Below are 11,775 nucleotides of genomic sequence, written 5' to 3'. Positions count from 1 at the left end.
GGACATTTTCCTGAGTTCAAGTGTGTCAAATTTTAAAAAATAAAAATAAAAAACCCCCAAAATTCTACACAAATATTCGCCTGTTTGCTGTGTGTTTGTGCGCACGTGTTTCCGGATCGTCGGCGGGTATCGGAAGTCCTCTGCGCTGGAACCACGTGACTCCGAGCCAGGCGGCGTTCGACGCGATTCTCTCGCGCCACTCGTCAAATAAAGATGGCCACGTGTGGAGATTGAACATTTTTCCTGATTTATTGTTCAGTTGGTCAAGCATAGATTAAGTCAATGACAACCTCCAATCATCAAAGTTGCTACTGAACAAAGCAATCAATACAGCGGGATCTACCACGCGCACGCCCCGCCCCCACACAACATCGCCGACCTCTCACGTGGGCGCAGCTCCCTGTTGTCACGTGAGTTTTACTTAACCGACGCTTTCTGTCGAAAATTAACCTAAAAATTATATACATACAGAAACAAACAAAAGTAAATATTCGGCACTCATGAGTCGAAATGTCATTAAAAAAAATCGTACCCAAAACAATTCTCACGCACAAACATCTGAAAAGATATATATATATATTTATGTATGTACTATATATTCTGTATATATGCTTCACCTTCCTGTGAGTAAATACATTCTACTCTACAATCACTATGACAACAGTGAACATTCCGACCGCGACGCTTCCGATATTTATCAGGTTATTGGACACGCTAAATGTGAGTGTGTGTGCGTGTGTCAGATAAGTTCATGGTTTCGTCCGGTTCAGGAGCTCGGCAGGCATGCAGGAGAAAACAATCCCTTCTCCAGTTAGCCCGCTTAGCCGTGACCATGGAAACGTGATCCTGGATCTAATCCTGCCGCTCCGCAGGGTTCAGATTGATTCTCGCACGGACTTCCCGGTTCTTTCTGCACCTCTCCTCTTCCTCCGACAGATTTAGCGAGCTTCCCAAATCCCTGCGCTAAAGCGGTAAAACTGCCTTTATTCTCAAGCTCGTGGTCGCTAAGAGTCCACATTCGCGCGAGCGTCAGAAGGACACTTTGACATGCAAACCGCCAACAACTGTCACCTGATCAAAGTTGCCACAACATTCTTTCTTCCCAGGTTTCCTTCACTGACTTGGATATCGAATATCAGACCATCGTCTGCGTAGACTTTTCTTTGGGGTCCGGATAAATCCGCCCTGCAGTTGTCCTGTCGGCAGCTCGTCGTGGGGGGAACGTTAAAGCAGGCCTCCGTGACGTACGATGCTACACGCGGCTCATAAAGCACCAAGGTAACGACTTGGGTAGTTGGGGTGGGGGGGGTGTTTTAGCAACTATAAATGGTTCAGATTCTTGAGCAACGACCTTTCCCAACTGTGCACATGTGACATACAAAGCACGTGCTAGGCCGTGTGGTCGTCAGTGGAGTATTTACATCGAGGATTGTGTGTGTTTCCGTGTGTTTGTCCTGCATACGTGTGTCAGGTGGCCCTGAGAGTGTGTGTGAGTGTGCGCTTTGATTCATTCTACCTAAGGGGAACACGTGGTTAAAAAGGTTGAGGCGACGGTAAAAAGGTTTCACCAGGTGTTGAACCACTGGCCAAATGGGGGCGGGGACACCTGTTCTCTTTGGGTTCGCACCGAGACCCGGAGGAGCCTTCAGGGCGCCGCTGTGCTGGTCATGAAGGACCTGGAATCTGACTTCTCCGAGATGTTTGTAGCCAAACAACAGAAGAGGTTCTTCAACACTGCCTGGGGTCTGGAACAAAGATCCACCTCCATCAGGTGCAGAAGGACTGAGATCATGGAACCAAAACCGAACCCAAAGACCACCAGGACAATGGTCACACCTGACAAAATCTTTCCTGGACTTTGTGGAAAAACAAGGGGAGGATGAAGGGAAAACCAGCCAATCTGGGAGGTAAACTTTGCCCTCTGGACTCCAGTTACCTCCAGATGGTATCCCAGTGAGGTACGACACGAACATCGACCATCTGGACCCAGACGAAGGGCTCAGAGGGAAATGAGCTAGTTTTTGACCTCATTCGGCTCCCTGGAAAGAACTCCGAGCTTCACGTCACCAAAGCCGACACTGATCCGACTCATTCGAGTCAGGAGGGATCAAACTGGATCATCCATTCGTCAGTCGCATCTTTGGTTCCAGCAGATCCAGAACAAACATGAAAGGTCACGGATGGGAGTCAGGAGGCCGAAGACCAGTCCTCTGATCTACATCTTTCCTTCCTTAATGCACGCGCCAGTCTCTCCCTGTCCCCTGCTAGCATCTGGACCTTTACCCCCTTCGTCAGGGTCCGATATCAGCTCGGTTCCTCTACAGCTGGGCTACAGAGCACATTCTAAGATGGTGGAGTTCAGGAACAACAGAAAAGAAACAAAGGAGCAAAAGTCAACTCCAAGAGTCACGAGGCAACAAGTCAAACAGCCACTCGACAACTTTGTGGACAGAACTCAGCGTTAAGCCCGGGAAGTTTCCCAATCCTCTTAGCCCCGCTAATATTTCCTCTGTTGAATCACCAAATGCTAAAGACGAATTTCCCAATCGCAAATGTAAATCCTTGAAGTTTTTGCCGGGCTCCCGGAGTCGTTGCCGTCACCGGCGCGATCACGTCCAAACAGCTGAGAGTGTGTGAAGGTGTGTGTGTGCGCAAAATGAAGAGTTTTCTGTGTGTAAAGGAAACAAAGATGTGCTTTCTGTCCATAAGGACGGAGCGAAAGGTTGTTGTGAGGAGTCTTAAACATACTATACACATACAGTACTGTAACCTTGACAACAGTGTTCCCTGCCAGCAGTGAGACTATAGAAAATGTGCTTTCTGACAGGAAAAGTGTGTGTGCACGGGTGCGATTAGCTTAGCTTCGGTAGGCAGCACCTCTGCCTGCTCAGAAAAGGCTCAGAGATGGAGGACAGGGGTAGGAAAAGGAAGCATTAGTATCCTAACAGCACAAAAGAGAATATTGCATCTTCTAGAACTAGCCTCAGTTGCTCAGTGTATAGAAAATTGGAAGAAAGCTATAGAGTGATATTACAGTTACATTTCACTTTAGAATTCTAAAATAATTTATACCAACAATAGTTATATCTTATAGAGTATTTACATAAATACATTGTATCGTAATATTACTGTTAACAATGCTGTAATAGAAACATACACCTTACATATATGTGTATATAGTCATTAATAGCCACATGTACACACACATACAGTAAATATACAATCAAAAGGAGCTGTTGCAACGCCGCGTCGGCCGGAACGCCACCAGACATTCACATCTTCTCAAGTAAGTTAGCGCCACCAGAGTTCGGGTGTATTGCTTTAAGAAAAACCAGCCTCACGCAGCCCGGAGCTTCTGGATCCCAGTATTGCTTGTAAAGTTGCTCCCCTCTGAAAAAGAATCCGGGTGGGGAGAGTGTGAAAAGGAGCCCCCGGAGGACGGAGACGGAAATCCGAGCGCGTCCGTCCGTCCGTCCGTCCGAATAACGCGCGAAAACCTAGAAGTCAGAGAAGAGGTCCTGGGGACCCAGATGGATGATGAAGGGAGCGATGGTCCGCGGCTGGTAGAAGGGATTGTCGATGAAGAGACCCCCTGCGGAGAGAGGACAGAGAGGCCTTACCAGCAGAACTTCAGGGGTGGGAGACGTTTACTGAGCGTGAGCTAGGAGCTAACGTTGGGAACGTTAAACGCGTCAAAACTCACCTTATAAATGTGCAACATAAAGGTTTCAGACACCAATAAGGCTAAAGAAAGACCAATGGAGCTCGGAAAACTCGGCATTGTTAAGCTGTTCGTAAAGTTAGGGTCTTCCTCCAGTCAACGTTTACGTTAATGATACTCCTGAGGTAAAAAAAAAGGGGGATCGTCTTGTGTGGATCGGAATTCTTTTCCCCCTTTTTCCAACCTTCCTTGTTGCTCCTGTTTTGCATGCAACAGAATCACTGGGATCTAACCGTTTTTTTTCGCGTGTTATTACAACAAACTTTCTGCATTTTCTCAGATCAGGGTTGACCAGCAGGGGGCGCATTTTGGGCGCATGAACGTTGATTTACGCGGATGAACAAACAGAAACGCTACAAAGGCAAAAAATGGATCATGAAAACTTCATATTTACACTAAGCTGCAAGTCAAACTCCGACGGAAACAGCTTTTACCAGATAAACTTTATTTCTCCAACATATTTAACTCCTATACATCCTTCACACAGCTCACATTATTACTATTTCCTCTGTTTTTACAGCGTGTGTCTGTGTACTTGTTCCTACAGTTGATCGACACCATAAAAAAGACTGATTTGGACTCAGAATGAGGTCAAAGTTCACAGTAAAAAAATGACAAAAATCTTCAAGTTTTCCACGTAAATTTTCCGAGCGATAACACAAAAAAAAAAAAGGTTTACAAAGTCCATGGATCCTCTTTCCCGTCACCAATATCCTTAAAACAACAATGAAACCAGGCAAAGTAAATGGATTTTGGTACGTTTGGAAGAGAGTTTGGTGCACGTGTCTCCTGCGCTAAAAGAAGTAGTGGGGGACGGGGTAGGTGGGCACTTTCATGACGGGCAACAGAACCATTCTCTTGGCCAAACCTGGAAGGGGAGACACGAGAAGAGCAGAGCTCTGTGTGAGTCCTGACCAATAGCATCAGCACGCAACACACGCTAGGCTAGGCTAGGCTAGGCTAGGCCTACAGCCGGAGTCACAGAGGGGAAAGGAGCTAACGTTAGGGATTAGTTTGGGATTATTATCACCTGTTTTAGACAAGAAACCCAATAAAAGACCCAAGTGATAATAAGCAGGAGCCATCCAGCAAGAAGTTAGAACAGTAGAAGCCGTTAGTAGAGAACCGAGGAAAGTTTAGCTAGCTGCCACCGAGGATGTTCCTCTAGGCGCCATGCTGCCCCCAACAGGTCAGAAGTATAAATGCTGAACGTGCTTGAATCCAAATGTGCTCCGTTGTAGCTGCTGATGTTCCACCCAAACCAGCCAACACCAGGAGGTCTACATGTGCCAGAACAGAACAAGAACTTTCTTCTAGGTTGTTACGGGCAGAACCTGTCAAGTTCTGTGGGCAACGTAGATCATCTGGACCACGGCTGCTCCAGTCAGCAGCTTCTGGGCTTTTCTGCAGTGAGAAACTGCACCGGAACTAAACGGGCTTTGTTTTATAGCGCAGAACCTCTGATGTCCAGACGGGCTCCGGTTCCTCTCTTTGTGAACACCAGTTAATGGGCCCAGGGAGAAAACCCAGCCAGGTTGGACACCAACTAAAGCTTCGCATCCATCCGTGCTCCTTTTCCACGGGCCTGGTTCCAAAGACGATCCACTCAAAGATCACACACTGATCCTGGCAGCTTAATTGTTGTTTAATGACAATATTAAACTGCTCAAAATGTCCAGAAAGATGTCAAATCTCCACCCAAGAGGTTCCTGCAGCCTGGAACATCTGCAGCAGAACTTTAAATGCTCCTCCCGATCATTCTGTCACTTCATTCATTATAAATCACCCGGAATTAGAACGTTCCGAGCAGGATTCCAGTCTCCTTCACCCAGTGTTGCAGCTCCAACAGGACCAGGAGGTTCAGAGGAGAGGACACTAGACCCATTCAAGCTCCACGCTGCAGCAGGAACATCGAGGCCCCCAGACCAGCACCTGAACACAAGGTCCAGTCTGTTCGGATAATCACCGCCGTGCGACGTGCGCACGCCCTCGGGCGCTCGGACGCACCAGGAACCGCTGACTTCAGGTCAGGAAACGGGTCAAACACAAAAGAAAAGACGAGCGTCCGACAGTGGGAGAGGAGGCAGCCGGCGCTGATCCAGGCTAGGCTAACGTTAGCGAGTGTGTTTGAAAACGTGCGTCGCTTCTGTTAAAACATGATCAACAGAAGCAGGAAGTGGAGAAGCGGCGCCGCAGCAGGAGGTTAGTGCTGTTGTTACGTTGGGTTAGACAGGAAGCCAGGGGCTGAACAGGAAGTAGAAACAGAGTGGGGAGGAGAGAGGAGCACGTACCGTACGCAGGAGCAGCCGCAGCCGCCGGACTGTAGCCGTATGGCGTCCCGAAGCCTGTGGGGGACACGGCAGCGGGGGAGGGGTTACACGCGTTTAATCCCAGGACCGGAGCTCAGCCCGCTGGTTCTGCTGTCGGACCCTACCTGGCGTGACGTATCCCGGTGCCGCCGCGCTGACGAAGGCTCCTCGTGCGAGCGCCGCTCGTCCTCGTCCTCTGGCGACCTGAGCTGCTACTGCGGAGGCGGCGGCGGCGGCGGCCAGGGCTCCTTTAGTCTGCAGAGAGACAGAGCGTTCAGACGCTCGCCGCTCCGTATCGACGGGAAGAGGAGCGACACAGCTGGACGCACGCCGCTCAAAGGTGTTAGCGTCCGGGCGGTCGAAGAGCGGCCGTCTGATACTGGTCGTATTGATCTGATCAGACTGGTTAAATGAGGCTGTATCGATTAGCTGTGGCTGAACACAGACTAACGACAGGTCCACACAGGTGACTCCGCCCCCCCCATCCCCCCCCCCTACCTGAGGCAGGATCTTCTTCTTCTTGTTGGCCGCTGCGTTGGGTCCAGAGAAGAGTTTTTCCAGAGCCGCCAGAGCGGCGCTCGCCTTTGCTACCTTTTTATTGGGGCCCGCCCCGCGAAATTTCTGCCCATCGACCTCCACCTGACGACAACACACACACACACACACACACACACACGCTCAGTAATCAGTTATGAGTAACTCAGCACTTCTGGATGAACGGGACGGCGTGACGAGGCGTGACGAGGGCAAACGCGCCCACGGAGGAGAGCCCGGCTCTGACTGGAGCTTTAATTAAGCCTTCTCTCACCTCCATAACGAAGCGCTTGTCGTGGCTTCCTCCGCTCTCGGAGATGAGGTCGTACTTGAGGCCCCGCCTCTTCTCGTTGAGCTCCATGACGGGGTTCTTCCCGCTCGCCGTCAGTATGGGACCCTGAGTTCGTACCTGGCAAAACATACGCTAACGATTCAGTTAAAATCTGGTCTGAAGCTAAACACGAGTACACACACACACACACACACACACACACACACACACACACACACACACACCACACACACACACACACCTCCAGCGTGTTGGAACTGTCCGACGAGTGTGTTGGGTTATTGCTCGTGTGCGATGACGTCTCGCTCTTCCCCTCGCCGTCTGATTTCTCATCTGAGCTCATGGGGTCCAGGTCGGAGTCGAACCCTGTGGGGTAGCCCATGGCCTGGAGGACCTGGGGGGGGGGGCAGATGGGCAGATGTGACAGAGGGAAGGATTCAACCTTCTCAGGAGGATTATAGCAGCTTTGCCTTCCGGAGAGCCTCTTTGTTCACATCCACTTTGGGATTACACGGATTTGCCCACCTCCATCACTACACACAGACACACACTCGCCAATAAATAATCACACACACACACACACACACACACACACACACACAGGTTTGATCCTCGGGGTTTTCTTTCTTCCTCACATTCCACTTTTACCTTGACGGCCACGTGGAGCTTGGCCGTCTTCTTGGACGACCCGGACGCTTCGTACACGGTTCCGTCCAGATCCACGGACATGGTGAAGACCGGAGCGTGAACCGGACCGGACTGGGAAAGCAGGCGATACTGCAGCCCTGGTCGGATCTGGTTCAGCCGCATCAGGGCGTTCATTGGCTGGTTAGAGTCTATGGCTTTACTGTCCAGGACTGAAGGGAAGAGACAAAACCCAATGATAGTAAAGGTTCTTCGGAGCTGAACGAGGGCACCTCTGCTCCCTCTGGTACTGGTTGATCTGATGGGGAAAAGCCCCCAGGGGGCAGTAGCGAGCCCTCCAGCGGGCAGAAAGCTGCGCACTTTTTTAATCCAGTGACTTAATTAAAGCAAGGGGTCTTTCTGTGTACCTTTCCTCAGGTTCCTCTTCATCTTCTTGATGAGGTCCTTGTCATCCATGGCTCCATCCTCGTACGGCCTCTTCAGCCCGAGGCCTGCCGAGAAACAAGCCGCTAATCAATCAGTGTCGGCGGGAGACCTGGACAAGCACGCCGACGCACGGCCGGCGGAGAGGAAACACGCCGACATTTGAAGTAAACAACGACCTTAATCCCAAATGACAACTCTCCTCCGCGGAAACGACAGACACGTGACGGTGTTCAAAGCGCCCGAGACGGGACAGACAGGTAGGCCCACCTTCTTTATCACACCAGGGGTACTTCTGCGGCTGTTTGTGGGAGGGGAGGGGCTCCATCTCCAGCACCTTGTAGATCTGCCCGAATGCCATCAGCCTGAGAGCGTGCTGGCGACCCAGATTACAAAAGATTACAGGTCATTCTGACACTGGACTGGATTAATCACAGTAGTTTGTTTTGGTTTTTTTTAATTGTGCAGCACTGGAGTTTAAAACTGCTCCTCTTTTCCCACATTTCCTGGCCGCTGGGCTCTAATATGAAGCGGAGAGTGGGATATTCATGAGGAGCTCCTTCTCTCCTATCAGCTCCCACACCATTATCCACATCCACATTCCAGCAGCGTTCCCGCTGCCTTCAAAGGAAACAGGGGCTCACTGAGGCGGGCGGCACGGTGACTGGAGGAGCGTGTGTGGCCACACATGGTGTGTGTGCAGGTGTGTGTGCGTGTGTGTGAAGGCATACCTGTGCGCTGTAAGTGATGGCCTCAGCCTGCTGGTCGGTCATCTCAGCTAGCGTGTTGGTCAACTCTTTCTCACAAGGATCGTGTAAGCCTGGACCCCCTGCAGCAACACAACGCACACACACACCAGCTGTCAGTGTGTACGTGCACGTGCACGTGCCGCTGACGCTGCCTCGGGTCTCATTAGGCTCCGTCGGCGCCACTGCGTCACCTGAAATCTTGACTGGTGAAATGAGCCGAGCCGACGTTCAAACCAGTCAATTAAGGAGCTGGTCTGACAGTGGTGCCCGTCTCACGCTGCAGCTTTTTTATCGTCCCCTTTGGATCAAACGTGCGCACGGAGGAGTTCCCCCCCCCCCACAATCAGCTGTCGGTCCGTCACCTGCCTTCGCTTCTACAGCTGCATGAATCATTCTGCAGCTCCTGCTCATTAAGCAGCTCTGCTCCTGACAGCTGCGCTCTGATAAGATCTTGACCTCGCCGTGTCTTCTCGTCTGACGTGTTCTCTGCCAACAATGCCAGCAATCCTAACACCCCCCCCCACAGCTTCCCCCCCGCGTGTGGCTTCGTACCTGGCAGCAGAATGCCCGAGGCCAGACACTCCATGACTCGCCGCAGGGCTTCTCCCGCCCCCAGAGGCCTGTTGCAGGTGGCGATGGCCTTCTCGCAGACGAGCTCTAAAGGCTGAAAACACACGTTTCTCCGTTACAGCAGAAAAACGGGGGGGGGGGGGGGGGGGGATATGAAGACGTTCCCAGCGTCGGACTCACCCATCCCTGGAGGGGCTCCCAGGCGGCGTGTCTATTGCACATGTCTCTAAGTATCCTGAGGACGATAACGCAGGACTTGAGCCCATTCACCCGAGCCTGAGAGTGTTTGGGGGGGGGGGGGAGAAGGAGGAGGAGGAGGAGGAGGAGGAAGAGGAGGAGGAAGAAGTTGAGTGCAGGAGGAACACGTAGAGACGACGACAAACACTGACGTCCCGACAGGAAAATAGACGTTTCATTACAGCAAATGTTTCTTCATCTGTATCCTGGACTCAGTGAGTTGGGAGATAGATGGGGAGGGGTGTGTGTGTGTGTGTGTGTGTGTGTGTGTGTGGGGGGGGGGGGTCAAAAGGGAGGGCAGTGATATAATGTCAAGAGCAGGCAGGTTCACATGGAAGCCAAAAAGAAAAAACAAGTATCATTCAGTGCTTTTGTAGCCTCACGATACTCAACTACACAATTTGGCTGAATGTAAAACGACGGCAGTGAAAATACAAACTCAGCGGGCGCCACCGGCCGGCGGCGGCGGCCCCCCCTGAGCCGCTCGTCAGGCTACAGCAAGCATCGGGCAGGAAGACAGGAAGTGAGTGGGTGCCGACCTGGAACCACTTGGCGTGTCGCAGCGCTGCCAGGGCCAACAGACATGTGTGTCTATCCAGCACCTCCCCTTCCTCCTCCTCCTCCTCCTCCTCCTCAGCCTCCACTCTGTGCGCAGCAGCAGCACCCAACACTGCCACAAAACAACAACAACCCAACACAGAGAAGGTAAAAACACACACACGTCACTGTCCCGGTGTGTGTGTTTCAGTTTTCCACTGCGTGTGTGTATGTATGCACACACACCTGAGGGGAGGAATGTGTGGATGCACACGTACACACACGCATGCTTGGATATTTTGATACATATCAGCCTCTTTTCATGCCACAACGCCGTTTCCATCCTTCACAAACGCCGTCATGCATCCCCGGCTCCACGGTCCAATTAGAATTCCGCACATTTCTGCAGGAAATGCCCAAAAAAGGACAATTCCGAAGGGTGATTTGATCCTTTCCATCAGAGAAGGAGCAGGAAGACACAACGTTGTGGGATGTGGAGGCCTCACAGACATACATACACCAGACAAATACCCGAGCAGAGTTTGATTTACCGCGTGTGTCGTTGGGACGGGGGGGGGGCCGCGCCCAGCAACCTAAACCAAACTCTCCTTCACGTATTTGAAGAGGACTTTTTATTATTTTGATCCAGTCTGCAGCAGGCAGGAGTCAAAATAGCCGTTTTATTTTCTTCTGCGTGACTTGAGGTGCACTTGATTCGCTGACTCGTGGAGGAATGATTGGACAACAACCCTGCCGTCTGCGCAAGAACGCGGAATCAAGCGCTCCCAAAGCGGGAGTAAAAGGGAGGAAATGAAGTGTGCGATAGTTTAACCCGATCAGACAAACACAACACAGGAGGCGGGGCTTAGTCGGAGCGTGCGCTTGGTAAATAAAAGCATTCTCAGGCTTTTTTCCCCAAATACGTGAGCATTTGATTCATTGCGCCAGCCAGGCAGCTTCCTGCTGCTGAGGAGCCAGCAGGAAGTCGGGGATGGCGGAGCGAAGTGAATCAAACGCAGCTGTGTATGAATGAGCGTGGTTACATGACAGATTGTGTACTGGAAGTGGCAAACAACACACCAAAGAGTCCTTTGGGGTCTCTATGACAACAGGAAGTAGGTAAATATTTTCCTCATCAGTCTCCCGTGAATAGAAACCAAATAGTTCCCTGAAGAGTCCCGCAGTGGCGTTAGATCTGAGAAGGTGTCAGCCCTCCAGAGCAGCATAGTTTGGACCAGTTTGGACCAGTTTGGACCAGTTTGGACCAGTGCGCCTGCAGCAGGGGTGCAACTACTGCTTCATGGGTGAATAATGTTACCCACCCGCCCCCTCATCTGCTCCTGAACGAACAGACTAATGTGGAATCTGAATTAAAAGGTTGCGTATGTTCTCCCCACAACTGTGTGTGCTGCTGTGCATCCCTGTGTGTGTGTGTGTGTGTGTGTGTGTGTGGTGTGTGTGTGTGTGTGTGTGTGTGTGTGTGTGCGTGCGCGTGCTGGTTAATTGGTCACAGTAGCAGACCTTGACTTGTAATTGGTGACCCTATTTGAAAGACTGTGGCGAATCCCTGAACCGTCCGGCGGGCGGCTGATTAAATCACTCGCTCCGTCAGAGTGCGACTGTTATCTTTATCCATCAGCGGTTGATCGTGTGTGTGTGTGTGTGTGTGTGTGTGTGTGTGTGTGTGTGTCGGATGCAACATCTCCGATGAGAAGCACGAGCGCTCCTCTCCATCCCGCCGTGACGCGAGGAGTGATG

General features: G+C 51.3%; 1 protein-coding gene across 6 annotated transcripts in view; it reads right to left on the bottom strand.

Annotated features, from left to right (window-relative positions):
- Positions 1-224: 224 nt before the first annotated feature.
- The window catches only part of strbp (spermatid perinuclear RNA binding protein), a 38,175-nt gene continuing 26,624 nt past the window's right edge, over positions 225-11,775 (bottom strand). For 3 of the 6 annotated variants that reach the window (XM_057019502.1, XM_057019501.1, XM_057019503.1), the window contains exons 7-19: positions 10,020-10,150; positions 9,424-9,519; positions 9,226-9,337; positions 8,656-8,753; positions 8,195-8,300; positions 7,909-7,992; positions 7,505-7,713; positions 7,098-7,250; positions 6,839-6,988; positions 6,529-6,669; positions 6,156-6,285; positions 6,013-6,066; positions 225-3,592 (exon numbers count right to left, since the gene is read on the bottom strand). In XM_057019502.1, the coding sequence (XP_056875482.1) occupies positions 3,498-3,592; positions 6,013-6,066; positions 6,156-6,285; positions 6,529-6,669; positions 6,839-6,988; positions 7,098-7,250; positions 7,505-7,713; positions 7,909-7,992; positions 8,195-8,300; positions 8,656-8,753; positions 9,226-9,337; positions 9,424-9,519; positions 10,020-10,150 (1,559 nt within the window). In that variant the 3' untranslated portion in view covers positions 225-3,497. Of the gene's footprint in view, positions 3,593-4,149; positions 4,590-6,012; positions 6,067-6,155; positions 6,286-6,528; positions 6,670-6,838; positions 6,989-7,097; positions 7,251-7,504; positions 7,714-7,908; positions 7,993-8,194; positions 8,301-8,655; positions 8,754-9,225; positions 9,338-9,423; positions 9,520-10,019; positions 10,151-11,775 lie in introns of those variants that run through there. The other 3 variants (XM_057019504.1, XM_057019506.1, XM_057019507.1) reach the window with 3 other exon arrangements.

This window comes from Takifugu flavidus, chromosome 20 (genome assembly GCF_003711565.1).
Source record: "Takifugu flavidus isolate HTHZ2018 chromosome 20, ASM371156v2, whole genome shotgun sequence".
Lineage (NCBI taxonomy): Eukaryota > Metazoa > Chordata > Actinopteri > Tetraodontiformes > Tetraodontidae > Takifugu > Takifugu flavidus.
Note: the sequence above shows the minus strand (reverse complement) of the source record. Positions and strands in the feature narration are given on the sequence as shown.